This window comes from Anguilla rostrata, chromosome 3 (assembly GCF_018555375.3).
Source record: "Anguilla rostrata isolate EN2019 chromosome 3, ASM1855537v3, whole genome shotgun sequence".
In the NCBI taxonomy this organism is placed as follows: Eukaryota; Metazoa; Chordata; class Actinopteri; order Anguilliformes; family Anguillidae; genus Anguilla; species Anguilla rostrata.
This window is the reverse complement of record NC_057935.1, coordinates 4722811-4742563: the sequence shown is the minus strand read 5'-3', so window position 1 is coordinate 4742563 and position 19753 is coordinate 4722811. Positions and strand designations below refer to the sequence as shown.

Here is a 19753-nt window from a genome sequence, read left to right as displayed (position 1 = left end):
TTAGACCTCGCCCCAGAAAGGAACGATGGACACAAAACACAAACTTCCATTTTTCAACGTTTCGTAGCTGAGTTGGCGTGTGTGTGTGTGTGCGTGTGCGTGTGCGTGTGGATGTGCGTGTGCGTGTGCGTGTGGGTGTGGGTGTGCGGTGTGGTGTGTGTGTGCGTGTGTGCGTGTGTGTGTGTGTGTGTGTGTGTGTGCGTGTGTGTGTGTGGGTGTGTGTGTGTGCGCGCATGTGTGTGTGTGCGTGGGTGCTCTATCTGGGTGAAAATCACCACCGCCAACCAACCCTAACGCGAAGCGTGAAAAGGCTCCTGGAATGACAAAAAAAAGGCAAGTTAAACTCAAACACCGGCTTCGGGTTCTGTTGCTCGGCGACGGCGACGGCGACACCCGACAGCAGCGCCGCTGACAGAACGAACGTCCTGAAGCACGTTTGAGCACGGCACCTCCTGTGCAGGCTGGAACTGAGGTTCTTGCAAACAAGGCGGGGAGGTTTGGGGGGGGGGGTTTGGGGGTGTGTGTGGGGGGGGGGAATGGCTACTGTAATCTCAGCCCTCAGCTCTGCCTGGTGTTAACTGGGAGCGACGAGCGCGATCCTGCTCAAAGCTCGCTGATCTCGCTGATCTCCGGAAGTCTGCCGTCGAGGAGCTAATCCGGGTAAAACGACGATCGGCGAAAGGAAACGAACTCCTGCGAACAGCGACCGCCATCTGCTGCTGGGACCCGCGGGAGCGAGAGGCGGGAAGAGCAAGCCCCGCCCCCACACACGCCGCGCGCTGACGGTTCTGCCCCGGGGGGCCTCTGGGAAAGGGGGCGGGGCTTCGTGAGGAGGCGTGGTTTGAGGACTGGCGTGTGGGAAAGGAGGTGTGGGATAGGCGGCACGGTAGACTGCAGAAGGGCTAGGGTACGCATTGGACAGACTTTGGACGAGAAACGAGAGCTTTACAGGGAGGCTGGATGGCTCGGCTCGGCATGGCACGGCTCGGTTCGGCACGTGACATACGGCGTACAGAGCCATATGGACGGGGACTTTCTGTGACACAGCGGCGGGACGGGGGGGGGGGGGGGGGGGGGGGGACGGGGCAGGTTCGAGCACGGCTCACCGATCACCGCTAACCCGCCAGAGCAGAACGAGCAGTCCGACCGACGCCAGACAAAAGCAGACCTTCCGGAAAAAAAAAATAAGAGCCCCAGAGGGTAAACGTGCTAATGCCCTCCCTCACCGCCTCTTAAAGCCCCACAATGGCGGGCGTGAAATCCGAAATTACACCGCCCGGTTTCGGCCTCCTCCTCCTCCTCCTTCCTTTCAGCCGCGCGTGAGAGAGAGAGGGGGAGAGGGAGGGAGAGAGAGAGAGAGGGGAGGGAGAGGGAGAGAGAGAGAGGGAGAGAGACAGAGAGAGAGGGGGGAGAGAGCGAGAGAGAGAGAGAGACACCTGTGTCACAGCTCACACTGGGCCATGTTACAGCTGGGCCTGCTGTCAATCAGCGGTGCCATGGAAACGAGACTGCCAGCCGCGTGCGGCCACCGACGGCCAATAAGAACCCTGTAAGACTGGGGAGGCCGTTTGAGTAACTGTCAACTGATTTCAAATATCGAATGGGGTCAGCGACAACACCGCTATCGTCTTTCAAAAAGAGCACTCTCCATACACAAAGGAGTGTTAAGTCGCCGCAATGTTTGCCCAATACTGACTGAAATCGGTTCTTTGTGTAGGAGGGAGGGAGGGGGGCGGTTCGCCAGTTACCGGGGAAACCACAGGTACCCGTGATGGAAAAAAAGGGGCAGAGGAGTTTCGGGTTCCTGTAACGCATCTCGTTTTGGCCGCCCCGCTTCGCGCCGTTTTTAAAGCGAACTCCGCTCAGCGTTGGACGGCGTCCGTCCAGCCATGTCACAGTCTGTAATAAGCTCCAGAGAGCCGCCGTTCTCGCCGCATGTGCTGATGGGAGATGAGCACACCGATGCGGCTGCTTTCCGACTGTGTAGGTAAAGATCGGTCAAGTCCAAAAAAAAAATGAAATAAATGACAGTGCTCACTATGTATCATTTTGGGCTGAATAGGCCCAAGTTTTCCTTTAAATATATGCAGTGAACTCCATAATGTTTGGGACTAAGACATGTTTTTTTTCTTCTTCTTGATTTGGTTCAGGTAACCCAAAATTTTAGATGTGGAATAGGACAATTCACATGCATAGATCTTTTTTTTAATACATTTTGATATTCGCCAGAGAAAACGTAACGAAAATAGCCTCCAAAACAAGCAGGAGCTGAAGATGGCTGCAGTACAGACCACGCAAAGCGTGACCTCAGAAGATACTCAGCACCTGAGGATGTCTATGCGTCAGACTTCAGACAGCTATTGCATAAAAAGGATATGCAACATGACAACTTTCATCCACGTAACATTAGTATGTCAAAATGTACGTATAAAAAGTGCCGTCATTTTTATATTGGGGAACCAAAATGTATAAAAATACCCTTTAATAAAAGCTGAGAATCTGCACATGTGAATTGTTTGATCACAAATCTAAATCCTCTTTTTCTCAAGCTGTCCTCACTCTCTCTGTCTTGCCTCTCTTGGTTTTTATATACTCCTAGTCTTTCTTTGCTTCTACCCTTTCTTTCACTCTCCTTTTGTCCTCACCTCCCTTTCTCTTCTTATCTTCCTTCCGCTCTGTCTCTCAGCTTTCCCTTCCCTCTCTCTCTCTCTCTCTCCCCGCTGCAGGGGAGGGGGGGGGGGTCAGGTTTGCTAAGTGCAGCTCACTTTGAACCTCATTACGTAATCTCCTTTACTTCAGCACCACTGCTCCTCGCTCCCCGGCCAATCACAGCAGGCAGCCTCCTGTCCCTCAGCAGACTGTCCAATGAGAGCACAGAGAGGCAGAGAGTACGCTCATTTTTTTATTTCGTTTGTTTGCGCGTGTATGACTTGAAGCGAGTTCAGGTGACTGTGTGTCTGTGCTTGTGCGCGCATGTGTGTGTGTGTGCGTGTGTACATATATGCGTAATCCTGTGACTGTGCACCTGCGATTGTGTGTGCACTCCCACACGTGCACGCATTTGCGTGAGCGTGTGTATCTGGCGGCGATGTGCGATTGTGATGCGCGAGTGAATGGTGAGGAGGTGAATGGTGAGGGGGTGAATGGGTGGGGGTGGCTGCATTACTGCAGGTTGGGGGTTTGTTTTAGTGACTCAAAAGTGCCTCCTGCCATTGAACTGTGTCCCCCACCCCCCCACACCAGCCCCACCCCCCCACACCCCCTCCCACCAGCCCAGCGTGAATCCGCCACCCCCCTTCCAAAAGATCTGGGGAGGAACGGTCAGCGCACAGCCCCCCCGCCAGCCTGACTGGAGCTGTGCTGAAGTTCCTCTGAGGCCACGCCCTGCGTTTCCTAAACACAGCGCTGCACACGCCACGTTTCCCCCGAGCCATCGCCCCCGACACGCACTGCCTGCCAATCCTCCGACCAGCCGGCCAATCGGGCGCCGGCCGCCGCCGCCGCAGGTGACTTAGCGAAGCGCGGGGAGGGGCAGGGGGAGGGGAGGGGGGGGGTCGTCGCGTTTTGAGCGTGAGAGCTAAAAATGGCCCCCATCCATCTTCACCCGCGACTTCTCCTCGCGCGATCGACCGGGCCGCGTTTATGGCCCGCAGAAGAAGGACGGACGGACGGCGGGACGCGGGCGGACACGGAGCGCTCGGGCAGACGGCCGTTTGAAAGGCATGCTGGGAAGGAAAAGTGGGTTGACGTGACATTTATAGAACAGCGCCCCGGTCAGAAGGCATGAAGGTCACAGAAGCGTTTTTAAATCTTTTTTTTATTTTACAGACACCAGTGAATCAGGACGACTGCATGTGAGGGGTGTAGTGTGCGTCAGCGATGGCTGCTGTCCTGAACACATGTAAATGGAGTAAATACTTGGCCTGTCGGTTTGTTGTATTTTTATTTTTATTTTTTTGTACGACTCCCCGGCTGCTTTTCTCTCCGACAGACGCCCTGCTAATCTCGGGGGTTCAGTGCGTAATCCACCCCGTTTTGGGGGGACAATATTTCCGCGCGGTCTTCTGAAAGAAACGGAGGCTTAATCCTATTAAAGCGCAGGAAACGTGTCTTTCTAATCGCCCCGATTAGGCCTTGAATCTGCGCCTCTCCCCCCCCGCTCGCCGGCACGCTGCGCGCTCTTTAACCCCCTGAAGACGACGGCGGAGCGGCTGCATGTTCGCGGGAGAACGGAGAGCGGGCGGGGCGGCTGCGTGTTCGCGGGAGAGCGGAGAGCGGGCGGGGCGGCCCGTGGCGCTGTTCTCTTCTGGGCTCTTCACTGCCAGGCTGTTCTCTTCCGGGCTCTTCACTGCCAGGCTGTTCTCTTCCGGGCTCTTCACTGCCAGGCTGTTCTCTTCCGGGCTCTTCACTGCCAGGCTGTTCTCTTCCGGGCTCTTCACTGCCAGGCGGTTCTCTTCCGGGCTCTTCACTGCCAGGCTGTTCCCCTCCGGACTGTTCTCTAACAGGCCGTTTGCGTCTGGCCTGCTCTTTTCAGGCCTGTGTTCTGTCAGGCTGTTTGGGTCCAGGCTGTTGTCTTGCAGGCTGTTCAGTTCCAGGCTGTTCTCTTGCAGGCTGTTCAGTCCCAGGCTGTTCACTCACTGGCTGTTCTCTTCCGGACTGTTCTCTTACAGGCCGTTTGCGTCTGGCCTGCTCTCTTAAGGCCTGTTTTCTGCCAGGCTGTTCAGTTCCAGGCTGTTCTCTTGCAGGCTGTTCTCGTACGTCTTCATGTTTCCCAGCTGAACACTGATGAACTTACACAATATCAACATCGCCTCACCCCTTCCTCCCCTATCCCCTCTCCTATCACTCTTCTTCCTCTCTCCTCCTCCCCCTTTCATCTGCGCTCCCATCCTCTACCTCTTCTCCTTTTCTTCCTCAGTTTGAATGGTGCTCCGGGGTACAGTAACACCAGCTCTGCCATGTGAAATATGATTTTTAATACAGAGCAGAAACTCCAAGGAAGCACTGCCATTTAAAACAAAGAATTTCATATCTCTACAGCGAGGAATGTTGAAAATGCGCACACACACATACGCATACACACCCACATAGACAGACACACACAGACACACACACACATACACACAGACACACACACACACACACACACACGCATGCAGACACGCACACACATGCAGACACACGCACTCCCATACACATATACACACACGTAGACACATGCACAAACATGCACACACACACACACACACACACACTAAATTGGGCTGTTCTCCTCCCTGTTTCCTGCACATCTGAAGCCCTGCCTTGATTACTGGGGCTTAAGTAGGCCACGCATTCATAAGCAGCTCTGTGTGGAGCTCTGATACTGTGGGGGAGCGGGGGGGGGAATAATGCCGCCGGTCGCCCAGACGGATCCGTGTTCACGAGAGCAGGAGAGAGGACGTCCAAACCACCGAGCCTACACGCTGCACACGCTCCCCTCTCCCTCCATCCCTCACCCTCACTCCCTCTCTCTCTCTCCATCTCCCCTCACTCCTCCTCCTCTCTCTCTCCCTCACTCCCCCTCTCCTCTTCTCTCTCTCCTCACCTACTCCTCCTCTCTCATCCTCCTCTCCCTCTCTCTCTCTCTCTTCCCCTTCTCTCTCTCATCCTCCCTTCCTCTCTCTCTCTACCTCTCCTTCCCTCTCCTCCCTTCTTCCCTTTCCTTCCTCTCCATTCTCTTCCATCCCTCCTTCCTTCCCCCTCCATCTCTGCATCCCTCCATCCAGGCCTCTGTACGGTGCTCAATGCAGTAGGCCTGGGATGGGCTGTCGGGGGAGAGAGAGGAGGAGGGGGGGCAGAGGAGGAGGAGGAGAGGGGCACACCAGCTGATCTGCATTCAGAACCACTAAACACCTCAGCTACAGCCTACACACTGAAGACACAGCCCTTTGAGCAGCAGAGAGAGAGAAAAGGAGGGAGGGAGGGAGGGAGAGACAGGGAGGGGGAGAGAGGAAGAGGTAGAGGAAAGAACAAATGAGAATTTCAGAGCCGGTGTGAGGTGGAAAGAGAGAGTGTGAAAGAGAGACAGATAGGGAGAGAGAGAGAGGGGGAGCGCGTTGGCAAGAGGGAGAGAGTATGTGAGAGGTGTGAGTAGAAGAGAAAGAGAGAGGCAGACAGAGAGAGAGAGAATAAGAAACAAGGCAGAGGGAGGAAGGATAGAAAAGGGGACAGAGGAAGAGAGAGACAGAAGGTGAAATGTAAAGAAAGGTAGAAAGTGTAAAGTGGAGAAGGAGGGGTAGAGAGAGAGGGGACGGGATCTGACACTACCCCGGAGGGAAGCTTCTCACCGCATTAAATTTCAGATTGCTGATCGTATCGCAAAGGGGGTGTAGTCTGCTTTTTAGGGGTACAATGGGCAGCCTTAGTTTTTATTGCTACATCCTCAGATAATCCCCCACCGCACACTCACACTCACACACACACACACACACACACACAATCATACTGTACACACACACACACACACACACACACACATACAGTACCCACACACACACACACTCATACTGTACACACACACACACACACACCCGTACTGTACACACACACACACACACTCATACTGTACACACACACACGCACAATCACACTGTACACACACACACACGCACATCACACTGTACACACACACGCACACGCTCATACTGTACACACGAACACACACACTCGTACTGCACGCACACACACACACACACACTCCTGCTCCCCCTGCCCCGCGCTCCCCTCGCAGGCTAAAAATAGCGCAGCTGCTAATTCCCTCATTCAGAGTCTGCGGGGAAGTAAAATGGAAGCCGGTCTGATACAAGTGCTGACAGGAAGAGCTACTGTGTCGCCAGGGCAACGCCACCCCCCCTTCTCCCTAACACACATACACATCCCCCCGCCAGCCCCCCACCCCCCCAGCCCCCTTACTCCCACTCACTGCTCTGCCCTCATTCCCCCCCACCCCACTTCATTCCCCCAGTTCTCCAATCTTCCTCTCTGTCTCACAGGACTGCCCCCACACCACTCACACCACTCCACCCCCACCCTCCTCCTTCCTCATGCTAACAATAGCCTGATTATACCCTCTCATCCTGAGACCCCCCCCCCTCCCCCGGCATAAGAGAGAGGGGGGGGGGGGTTAATAAAATCTTGGAAATTCCCTCCAAAGCAGGGGGGTCACGCTCAGGCGACTTTGAGGGCGTAGAACAGTGTTGACTGGCTTTGAATTTTATATGAATGTAATTTTTAAAAATTATATATCAATGCAGTCCTTGCATTTTTATATGAACGTATATTGATGCTATTTAATGTATAGTAAGGCGATTTAATGTTTCTCATGTAATGTGTTATGTACGGTACGTCAGGTGTGGACCCCAGGAAGAGCAGCTGATTGCCATGACCTCAGCTAATGGGGATCCTTTAAATAAACAATAAACATTAAACACTTGCTCCATTTCCACGCGTTCGAATCTCCCGTCCTCCATCGCTGAATACCACAAAAATGGCGTTTCACCAATCCGTTTCGCAAATCCTCCATCTCACTTTTAACCGATGAGCGGAGGGAGGAGGGGACAGGAAGGATCGCCCCCCCTTCCCCCCCCAAATTCTTCTTGACCTCCCGACCACCGCGGTCCGTCTACTCGCCTGGCCTCTGGTAACCGCCAAAACCGCCAACCGTCCGCCACCGAACTCGCCGTTAACCGCCCGTCCTCACGCTCAGCTGCGCTCGAACCATCGCCATCGCTTCAAAGGCGTCGTTGCGTACGTTAGTTATCCACACCTAGCACCCCCCACCCCCCCCCCCCCCTCGCTAATTAAATCAGCACATATACACAACAGAAGGCCTTTCTGTAAGGACTCCTCGTTCTCCCCCCCCACCCCCACGGAAGAACACTGATCCAATTTCTGCACCAGATGACGGGCAGCGGGGATGTAAAGAGAAAAAACCAGAATCATTTTCTCAAGGATTGTTCCGCATCAAAGGCGCTACATTTCATATTTCTTCTGCGGCGTGTCGGCGGTTATTTATTTATTTATTTATTTATGTATTTATTTATTTATTTATTTATGTATTTATTTAGCGCTGGCCAATCTGCATTTGTATTCCGTCTGGGCGAGCGCACATCGCATTGCTATTGAACTGCGGAGAGGTTTTTTTTTTCTTTTTGTTTTTTTTCTTCGTCTCTCTCAAACCGCCCCCCCCCCTCTCCCCCCCCCCCATGACTAGCGGGACCCCGATCGATCGACAGCTGGAGGCTGATTCAGGACCCCCACACCAACACCACCCCCCCCCCCCCCGCCCTCCCCGCCTCCATGTGCGCTGATCTGTGGGGGCGTGCGGGGAACCAGCGATCCGAATCTGACCCCCTCCGTAACGACCCGGGGCCCGACCGGGAACCGCCGGGGTCGTCACGCTCGGGGGGGAGGGCCGTTTCCCGCCACTCCCGCGCAGAGACGGACGGGGGCTGACGGACGCGTTCCTCCCAAAAGCAGGGTTGTCCGCTCGTCTGACGCCGAAACACACACGAGGTTTCAGCTTTCTGTTATTTTTTTTTAATTTTTCACACTTTCACTTTAAGCCGAAAATAAAAGGAGAGAACAGAAGAGGTCGTTCAAACGCCATTTTTAGAGTGCTGTGGGGGGGGGGGATGTTTTGGGGGGCGGGGCAATGAACAGAAGGTGACAAAGGGGAAGGGGAGCGGGTGAAGGATGGAGGGGGATGTACGGGGGAGGAGAGGGGCAGATTCGTCGGGGAGTCCCCGGGACACGGCGGTACTGCAGAGGGGGCGGGGGCGGGGGACAGATCGTCCGGACGGGACGGGCGGGACGGGATGGATGAGGCCGCATCGATTACCTGTCTGAGGCGGGTACAGCCAGCGGGCGGGAGATCGGGGAGGGGAGGGGGGATGATGATGGGGGGGGGGGGGGGGCGTAGGAGCACGTAGACCGGGGTACGGTCGGCGCGGGTAACAGGGAACCAGCAGTGAAAGTCCGGCTGAAAGTGCAACGAAGCCCCTCGCCGTCGCCCAACACCCTACGTCACGAATGACGACGAAGCACCAACGGAAACTGAGCTCAGTGAGGCGGTGAGGGCCAGCAGGGGCTGAGGGAGGGGCAAGAGGTAACGGTGGAATCACGAAAACCTCAAAGGCACACACCCTTTCTGCTTCCAAAAATGGCTACTTTCTCTTTGGTTTTTTTTGTGTGGTTTCATTACCAAAGTTACCATGGAAACAGTTTGGACACGTTTCGGGGACATCTACTCAGCCACAAAAACCAAAAAAAAAAAAAAACACTAAACAAAAAAAACCCCAAAAAAAAAAAACCCCAAAAATAACCCCAAACCAGAAAAGGGACAGAGTGTGGACCCCACAGCTCAGGACCACGCCCTGGCTGCAGAAAAACAGAGGGAGGAAAGAGAAAAAGAGACTCCGTTCGGAACAAGAGGGGAGGAAGAGGAGGGTGAGTGCGTGGGGAAGGCCCCACGGGAGGAGGAGGGGCTGCGTCTTCTCCGCACGCACCCCCCACCAAACACCACCTGCCGCTCGTCCATGGAGGGACCGGGTGGGGGGCTGCACTTCAGAGAAACAACCCGCCTCCCACCCCCCCCTCCCCCCAACCCCCATCCCTCACCCCCACGACCCCCCCCCCACCCACCCCCAAAAACACCGCGGAGAGGCGGACTTACCGTCCTCGGTGGGCACGTAGACGTTGAGGTACAGGCAGTCTTCGCTCTGGTTCTGGATGTAGCCGGCCACCACGTCCAGGTTGTCGGTGAACCAGACGGGCAGCATGATCTCGGGCAGCACGCCGTGCACGTTCTGCGGGCACACGGGCGGGAACTGCGTGGCGTTGCGCACCTCCTGCCAGGAGCCCGGCGCCTCGGGCGGCTGGAAGCGCCGGTCGCCCACGGGCGGCGTGGCGTAGGGCACGCCCAGGTACTGCTCCACCGGGCCCAGGATCTCGTTGTTCAGGTCCTTGCGCACGCCGCGCAGCTTGCCGTAGTTGGTGGCGACCGTGGGGTGCTTGCCGCCGCCCCCGGCGCCCCCTTCCCCTGTCTTTTGCCCGGCGGTCAAGGCCAACCGGAGGGCCAGGCCCAGGAGCCACACCAGGCTAGCGTCCGTCATCCGCCGAGGGTGGGGGCGGAGCTTGCAGTCTCGCGGCGGGAAGAGATGCATCATCCGTTCTCCTTCTCCCCGTTCCCCCTCTTTCTTTCTTTCTTTCTTTCTTTCTTTTTTCGTTCCCTTGTTCGTCTGTTTTAGCTTCGGCCTCGAACAAAGAGGCCGGAGGAAAAAGGAGGGAACGAATAAACAGACTGAAAAAGAATAAAGGAGAGAGCCACTGAGGAGAACTAAGAGAGATGTGTAGAGTTTGTAGAGACCCCCTTGTCGGGGGGGTGGGGGGGAGTGCGGAGGGGGTGAGGAGGGAGTGCAGGGAGTCAGGGAGGGGGGGGGTTGAGTTGGACTGATGGAGAGGGGGGTGGGTGGGGGGGGGGAGGGAGGGGGGCGAGGGGGCGCGGGTGGCGCTTCTCAGAGCTGTCGCCGCGGAAACGCAGCGGGGCGGGGCAGTGCCGGGAAGGCCGCTCTGTTACGCTCCATCCTCCGCCGCGGTCCTCATCCGGCCGGTCGGTCGCCCCCCCCGGGTCCGCGGTCCCTCGTCCCGCCTCGCACGCCCACGCCTGGAGGGGCACAGACGCACAGACATACAGACAGACACACAGACACACACAGACAGAGATACAGACAGGTCAGCGGACAATCAGGTCAGCGTCGAACAGGGCTGCGGTAGCACTGCCAACCGCGGTCTCACAACGACGTTCGGTCCAACGCACCGCACCGAACCGCGCTTTTCAGGGAACCCGATAAAAGGTCCCCTCCCAATTGGTACTCTGGGGGGGGGGGGGGGCGAGGGGGGACCGGATCCCGACCTATTTTCTGACCGCCCTTGGCAGTGGCGTGGAAAAAAAAAACCCCCAAATAAAATTTTTAGCTGCATACATAAAAGCAGTGAAAGTGTGAGCCGTACTGGCTACACACCCCTGAATTCCAGCCCCAACGAAGCCGCACCTCAATCCAACAGCCAGAGGGCGCGTCGAGCTGCCAATCAGTAGTGCCAAATCAGGTGGAAATGAAAACCACCAGGAGCACGGTCGGGGGAAAACACCGATCTATACGCGCCCAGCGTCGACCAATCAGACGCAGGGGGATCTGAGATCCCAGATTAGGATGGTCTTTTCATTGGCCGAACGAGTCAAAGTGCAGATGATGTCACAGAAGAGGCCAGAGTCCCGGCCAGTTAAGGAGCTTAGCCAGCGAGACCTCGGACGTCTCCGCAATCTGCTCCCGGCCCTTAAAGGGACATTTCACGGGTCAGAATAACACACGAGTCATTTTGTGGAGCTTCTCACCCCCATTTTATCTGCACAGCGTGGATGCAACCGGCATCGGCTGTCCCTCGCTGACCGTTAACGGCACTGCCGTTCGTCCCGGTCGCCAGGGATCCCAATTCTCTCCCGTTCGTTTTCGGGACATTGCCGAAATTATCAGCTTTTCAAAGAACAAACTAACTAACGGAGGACAACGGATCGATGAATAAAGAGCACTGACGTTTCCGAAATGCGCAGCTCAAAACAGAGTGGGGGGTGGGTGGGTGGGGGGGGGGGGCTGCGGGGGTTTGGGTATGACAGTGAGTGGAGGAGCGTCAAGGAGAAGTTTTTACGAACGAGAGAGAGAGAGAGAAAGAACGCGAAAGAGGGGGAGAACAAAAGAGAGAGGAAGAGAGAAAGAGGGGGCGGAAGGTTAATCTCTTCACAGTATTTGCTGCATTACTGTCAGTCTCATCGCAGATATTAATCTGCCCCACCCCATCCCTTCTTATTGTTTTATTGCCATTCTATAATTGTACCATTTACTGTCATCATTATCTCTATTATTGCTTTGGCAATGCACTTTTTTTTTGTCATGCCAACAAAGCTATTCGAATTGGAAGTGAAGAGACACAAATAGAAGGGGGGGGGGGGGGACGTGTGTTAGAGAACGACAGCAAAATTACTGCTCTGTGCTGACGGGTGGTCCGTACTGAAACAGCCCCGCGTCGACAATCGCGCACGGCCCCCCCCGCCCCCCCCCCGGCCGTTCCGCCTGGCTCTTCAGCGGGAGTCCCGAGCTTCGCCGATTAAAAGCCGTGCTCGAGCTTTGCGAATTAGAAATCGTGAGGAGTGAGAGAGGCGGTTTAGAAACGCTCACTGGACTGCTTCGCTTTCTTATTTACCTCTCCTCCTGTGCAGACCTGCCCGTCTTCCCCTTCAATAACGAACCACCCTCCCCCCCCACCAACACTGCCCCCACCACCACAGGGGAACGCTCATCACCACCAACATCACCACCTTCAGCAACAGCACAAACACTACCACCACCAATTCCACCAACACCACCTCCACCCTCCCCACCACCGCCCCCTCACCACCTGCCCCAACACCACCCCCTACATCCACCACCACCACCACCACACTTCGCTCCCATTCTGGCTCTTTCTGTTTTGAGCTCTAACTGGGTGATTACAAAAGAACAAAGTCTGAGTAAGACTGAGAGAGAGAACTCTGAACTGTGTATGTGAGAGAGAGGAGAGGAGGGGGATAGAGAGAGAGAGAAAGGTGTAGAGAGAGAGAGAGAGAGGGAGGCAGGACTCTGACAGCGTGTGCGTGTGTGTGAGAGAGAGAGAGGGATAGAGGAGGGAGAGGAGGCGGGACGACAGCGTGTGTGTGTGTAGTGAGAGAGAGAGGATGGCAGGAGAAGAGAGGGGAGAGAGAGGGAGGCAGGACTGACAGTGTGCGTGTGTGTATGTGAGAGAGAGAGAGGGAGAGGGATAGAGGGACAGAGAGAGAGAGGGAGAGAGAGAGGGAGGCAGGACTCTGACAGCGTGTGCTGCCGCTGCTCTAATTAAGCCTTGGAGACCCTGCAGGCAGGCAGTCACGCGTGGGCCGGGCAGCCGACAGCAGCTCCACGCGGGAAACGGGACCGCCGTTAAACACAGCACCCCCCACCCCCCCCCCGGGGGGGGGGGGAGGAGGCGGGAACTCTCAGCCACCGGAACGGGCTCCAAAAAAACCAAAAAAAAAAAAATGGGCAAAGCTACCGTTCCCATCATCCCCGACTCACCGGACCGCACCCAATCGAAACGGTCCAAAGCGGTGTGATTGACAGGCCGCGGTCTCCCGCCTCCCCCCTCACATTTATCTAACCGAGCGCCCGGCGGTGTAAAGGGGTCACGAGGGGGGCAACGGGGACGTGTCACTCCGACGCGATAGGCTGCCGTCATGGCGATATCCAGGACAGCGTCATCTGATTGGATAATGGCTGCTGTCTGTCATCCCGGTGGGCCAGGCCGGTCTCGGGCAGGGGTGGTGACCTTGCGTTCAGGACAGCGAGTCCGCCCCGGGTTTTTTCGAGTCCGCCCCCGGTTTTTTGTTCCAGCCGTTAATTTCGTAATTGGCGCAGTCTCAGGCGGCAGTCCCGCCCCCCCGCCCCCCCGCCCCCCCCGCACTGCCAGCTCCAGGGGGACTGAGTGATAGACGAGGGAGAGGAGGGCTGAGATCTCCAAAGCCATCACCAGCACACTCTGTCCTCTGAGATACACACACACATACTCTACACACACAGAGACACTCACACACACACACACGCACGCGCAAAGAGACACTCACACACACACACAAAGAGACACTCACACACTCACACACACACACACACACACACACACACACACACAAAGAGACACTCACACAGTCACACACACACATACACACACACACAGAAACAAATGCAAGCAGCCAGACTTTCCGAGACCTGACGGAACATAATATCACTTCTTCATTCTCGCGGTAAATCCCGTGAGAATCTCCAGAAGTCACGCCGGCGTAGCGAGGACACCGCCAGCGCATCCGTCACAGGGACAGCGTCCCAGCCTCTCTGCTCCCGCCCCCCTACCCTGTCCCCTCCCACCCCCCCACTCCGTTCCCTCCGGCCCCCCCACTCCGTCCGTCACAGGGACAGCGGCAAAGAGCTCCAGCGTCCCGCCTCTTGCTCCGGCCCCCACTCCCACCTCCGCCCCTCCTCCCCCCCCCCCCCACTCCGTCCCGCCTCCCCCACTCCGTCCCCTCCGGCCCCTATCTCCCCACCCCGACTCTCCTCCGCCTCCCCACTCGCCCTCCGGCCCCCACTCTGTCCCTCCCCCCCCCCACCGGGGAGAGAGGTTCGACAGCGCAAAGAACACAGGCACTCACGATCAGCGGAACATTCCAGCCTTAATCGGAACACATCCCTCAACCAGGGAGCTAGATCGAAAAAAAAAAGAATTTCGCTGAAATCTACAGAAAATAATGAAAAAATAAAACACACAGAATAGCCCCTCGATAGGTCGGTGTCTATAGAGCTATAACATCCCATACAGAAGTGGAATAAACTGAAAATATAGTAAGTCAAACATACATTTTTTTGAAAAAGCCTACATATTAAAATTAATTTGTTTTATATTCCATTCCTGTAAGGGACACTGTTAGCTGCCTGTGTGGCTATTAACTTTATATCAGCAGTGAAAAATATAGGTTCAGTAAAAGTCCTTCCCAGTATTTTGATCCAATCACCTGGACTTGCTAATTAGTGCGATTCTTCACCCAGGAGGCAGAACTAATTAGTGAAATCAGCAGGGCTGAGTTCATGGGTGGAAGAAACACATGGCAGGACTTTCAACTTTCTGACCCCTGGACTTTCCACCTCTGGCATTGACCGATTTGTTCCCAATGGGTTCTGAGAGTTTACAGCAGTGGTAACCAGCCCTGTTCCTGGAGATCCACCATGCTGTAGGTTTCCAGTCCAAACCTAACAAAGCTACACCTCAATTCAGCAGCTAGAGCAGGGCTGCCCAATGCTGTTAATGGAGATCTACCATCCTGCAGGTTTTCATTCCAACCCTAATTTGGCACACCCGACTCTACTAATTAGCAGCACAACAAGATCTCTAGCTGTTGAATGAGGTGTGGCTTTGTAAGGGTTGGAGTGAAAACCTACAGGACGGTACATCTCCAGAAACAGGGTTAGTTATCAATGACATACAGGTTGTTGGGTCATTGCATATAGCATATCGACATATTGGACTGGATTACACTCAGTGTCTGCCAGAGGTGAACAGTCCAGGAGTTAGAAAGTCCTACCATCTGTTTCCATGTGTTCTAAATCCAGGTGACTGGAACAAAACAGTGGACAGGACTATTATGTTCTCAAGCTGGATTTACCACCCCTGGTGTCTACACCGGGGGTCCAGTCTTATCTGGAAAGGGCTGGTGTGGTGCTGGTGCAGGTTTTGGTTTTAGCCCAGTGCTAAGACTCCTGCGTCTACTTATCTTCACTGAACATCAGTCAGTTCCGCAGGTCACCTCCTTCCTTCCTTTTATGACTGCTGGTGCTGCTTTTTTTTTCTTCTTGAGCACCTCGATGAAAGTTATAGTTTGGACACACTTATATTACATAGTATTTGATGCGTTAAGCAGACAGTGTTGTCCAGACAGATGTACAATGTACGACAGCAATGCCCAAACTCCGGTCCTGGAGGGACTGCAGTGTCTGCAGGTCTTCAGTTCGTTTTCAGCACGAGTGATTAATTTGAAAAGCACTGATTGAGTTAAGGCTAAAAAGCCCACATACCTTATTCACAAGTCCTTGCTGATGGAAAGGAAACCGCAAATACCAGCAGACACTGCAGCCCCTCCAGGACTGGAGTTAAACCATTACACTCACACCGCCCCCTCCAGGACTGGAGTTAAACCTGCAGGCACTACGGTCCCCCCAGGACTGGAATTAAACCTGCAGACACTGCGGTCCCCCCAGGACTGGAGTTAAACCATTACACTCACACCGCCCCCCTCCAGGACTGGAGTTAAACCTGCAAACACCGCGGCCCCCCAGGACTGGAGTTTGACACCCCTGATGTTGGACAACACAAGAGAGTCCACCTGATTAATCACTAAAACACTAAATTGACATTAACTATGTTAACCCAGAACCACAATGCAAAATCGCACACACACACACACACACACACACACACACACACACACAGGACACGCCCGTAACAAACCCTAAAAATAAAAACCTAAAACCACAAAGATAATGCTACCTGAACGTGTTCTAAGGTGGGAGTACTGGTAAGGGGGGGGCAGGGGGGAGAGTGAGAGGGGAACCAAATACAAACTGAATGAGGTCGCAGAGGGACGGCGAGGGGGGGGGGGTGGGAGCGAGGGACTCATTAGTCCTCGCTGCTTTTTACGCAGGACACGGTGACCCGCGACGCTGCGGTCACATCGCCCTCGCGGTCACATGACCGGGGGCGCCCCGCCCCGCCTCGCCCCATCCGCGCGCGGTGACAAAGCCGCCGCTCGACCGCGCGTCCACCAGCAGCTCAGCAGACGACTCAGCTGTTTTGCTAATTCCTCACGCACCAAAGCGAATCACAAACACGCTGCCGCCATAACGCAGCTCGTTCATCACGTTTATTTATTCTCGTTCGATTCGTTATCATCTGTGAGCACGCAGGAGAAGCGGCACTGTGTGTGTTTTATTTCGGCTTCCGTCTACGGCCCGCCCCTTCACAGTCACCGCGGCGACGGAGGCCGTTTTCCGCCTCTTAGGTCAGCACCCGGCCCCCGCCGCCGCCGCCGCCGCGCCCCTGACCTCGCCAACCCCGCCAAAACGGCCAACGGCCATCATGTAGCACATCGTTCGCCCGGCTGAGAGGTGAGAGAGAGAGAGGAGGGGGAGGGGGAGGGGAGAGAGAGGAGGGGGAGAAAGGGGGAGAGAGGGAAGCAGGGCAGGAGCAAGAGAGAGAGAGAGATGGTGGGAGAGGGAGTGACAGAGACAGACAGAGACGGAGGGATAGAGAGACAGAGGGAGAGATAGAGAGGGGGGGAGGACAGAGGTGGGAGAGAGGGAGTGACAGAGACAGAGGGAGAGAGACACAGGGAAAGAGAGAGAAAGATGGAGGGAGTGAGACACAGAGGGAGAGGCAGGGGGAGAGAAAGAGATGGAGGGAAAGACAGAGAGAGAGACGGAGAGGGAGAGAGGAAAACACTTGGGGGGCGCGGGGGCCACGCACCACTGGAGCAGGAAATTGGAAACAATGTAACAGGAAGAGTTAAAAGCAAATATTTACAGCTCTTTAATTTGTGAAGCGGCATTGTTTGAGCCGGGGGTCAGCGCCCCCCCTCCCCCCCCCCCAGTCAGAGGCGCGGGGCGTTAATTAGGCAGCAGCCGCAGATTAATCACTGCCTGCCAGCCGGCGCTCGGGACGGAGCGGCTCGGGACGGAGCAGCCGCTTCTGCTGCCGCCCGCGTCCCGTTAGCCCGGGGGAGGGGTGGGGGGGGGGGGCTCCGCGTGCCGAAAAGCATCCCTCTCCGATCTGTGCCGGGGCAAATTTATCCGGGGACACGCGCCGGCGTAAATCACCGGGCCCCTGGCGAAAGGGCGATCCAAACGGGCTGTACAGACCCGTCTGAGGGGTCAGCAGACACGGGGGGGGGGGGACAAAGTGCTGGGGTCAAGGGTCGCGCTGTGTGTGGGGACTGGATGCCCGAAGGACAGAGGTTAACAGCTGGGATGTGTTTGGTCTGTGGATCTGTAGAGTTGGGTCTCTAGATCTGTACAGCTGGGTCTGTGGATGTGAGTAGTTGGGTCCGTGGATGTGTGTAGTTGGGTCTGTGGATGTGTGTAGTTGGGTCCGGGAATGTGTGTAGTTGGGTCTGTGGATGTGTGTAGTTGGGTCTGTAGATCCGTATAGCTGGGTCTGTGGATGTGTGTAGTTGGGTCTGTAGAGTACAGCTGGGTCTGTGGATGTGAGTAGTTGGGTCCGTGGATGTGTGTATTTGGGTCTGTAGATCTGTATAGCTGGGTCTGTGGATGTGTGTAGTTGGGTCTGTAGAGTACAGCTGGGTCTGTGGATGTGTGTAGTTGGGTCTATAGATCTGTACAGCTGCGTCTGTGGATGTGAGTAGTTGGGTCTGTGGATGCGAGTAGTTGGGTCTGTGGATGCGAGTAGTTGGGTCTGTGGATGTGTGTAGTTGGGTCTGTGGATCTGTAGATCTGTGTCTGTGTATGTGAGTAGTTGGGTCTGTGGATGTGAATAGTTGGGTCTGTGGATCTGTAGATCTGTGTCTGTGTATGTGAGCACTTGGGTCAGTGGAGGTGTGCTGTGTCTGCAGGACGCTACGCGGGGCGCTAGGCTCAGAAGTTAGGCCCAGATTATTCCATCCTACGCATAATGTATGTAAACTGTAAACTGTTGGCCGCAGTGTGAACAGTCTGGTTTCAGTTGCCAGTTGAGGCAACAGATTCACTGGAAATTGAAACTGTGAAGGCTTACATCTTGCCGCCATGGAAACCAGAAATACAACAATTCCACGTTCAGCGTTTCCTGTTCTCGATGCACCACAGTAATTGGTATATTGTTTTTTTTTTTGTTCTCTTTCTGCAAGGCTCCGGCAACACATACAACGCCAGAATGCTCATCTCAGACACGTTTTTATTTTATTTATTTTTTCCCCCATCCTCATTTGTGACAAATGTATATTTATGATATGCATGAGGTTCTGGCCCGTGCTCGGTCGCTCCCGGTCGGTTCCTGCGAAGGGGCGGAAGGGGGGGGGGGATTGGGAAAGCGACAGGCCGTGTTTGCTTTACTGGGGAGGGTGGGGGTGGGGGGCGGGGTGGGGGGGTGGGGGGTTGTTGAGACGCGACTGCGGGGACCAGCATGAATATGAATGGCGGTAATTAATTACACAGGACAAGGAGATGCTTATCACAGCTATTATTCTGATTGTGAGCAATGATAATGAAGATCCTTAATGTGTGATGTTGAGCTGATCGGGGGGCCCGAAGGGGGGGGGGGGGCGGGGGGGCGGGGGGCCGGGGGGTGGTGTACGTGGGCTTGGGGGAGGGGTGGGGTGCGAGGGTGGGGGGTTGAGCTGCTAAGCGGCTATTTTGGAGGCTTATCAACCTCCTTGGCGGAAGAGAAGCCAGCACGGTCGCTCACGCGCAAACTGCTAGCGGGTTAGCGGCTAAGGCTAACTTTCTCAGGAGAAATAAAAAATCAGGCCGAGTTCAATTTTCGTTTTTTTAAGAATCCTACACGCGGAACGCACGAGCGCGTCGGGGCCGTGCGAAGCGGCAGGTGCGGCCCGGGCCTACCGGTATACTCCCGTGCGATTGGTCAGAGGCCTCGGAGCGGTTCGGCCGAAGCGCGGCTGAGATCGGAGGCGGGCAGTGGAGGCGGGCAGACTCTTCGGAGACGCGTGGCGGCGAGCTGCGCGCACCCGCGGGACAAGGGATAGGCCAATCACGCGCTCCTCCGCGCGCCCAACCGCCCGGGACCGCGTGCGCTGAGCGATCACGGCACCCGAGGTACAGACCCGCTCAGAGGGATTCAACTGTAGCTCCGCTTCTCTCTCCCTCTCTCTTATCTTCTCTTCCCTTCTTTCCTTCTCTTCTCTTATCCCCCCTCTGCCTACGTCATCTCTCTCTCGCGACCCTCTGGCCTCTCTCCGGCATCGGCTCTGCTCCTCTTTATCCCCTCCTAGCTTCTTTGGCCTCTTAAGTCTACCTAATCACTCGCTATCCCTTCTCTCTCTCTGCTCCTCTACCCCTCGTCTCCCTTTGATCACCTCTCTCCTTCTCCGCCTAGG

At 55.6% G+C, this 19753-nt stretch overlaps 1 protein-coding gene across 2 annotated transcripts in view; it reads right to left on the bottom strand.

Moving 5' to 3' along the window:
* Positions 1 to 19753, bottom strand: part of nlgn2a (neuroligin 2a) — a 131999-nt gene that overhangs the window by 77127 nt on the left and 35119 nt on the right. For both annotated transcript variants that reach the window (XM_064325606.1, XM_064325607.1), the window contains exon 2: positions 9716 to 10705. In XM_064325606.1, the coding sequence (XP_064181676.1) occupies positions 9716 to 10208 (493 nt within the window). In that variant the 5' untranslated portion in view covers positions 10209 to 10705. The remainder of the gene's footprint in view (positions 1 to 9715; positions 10706 to 19753) is intronic.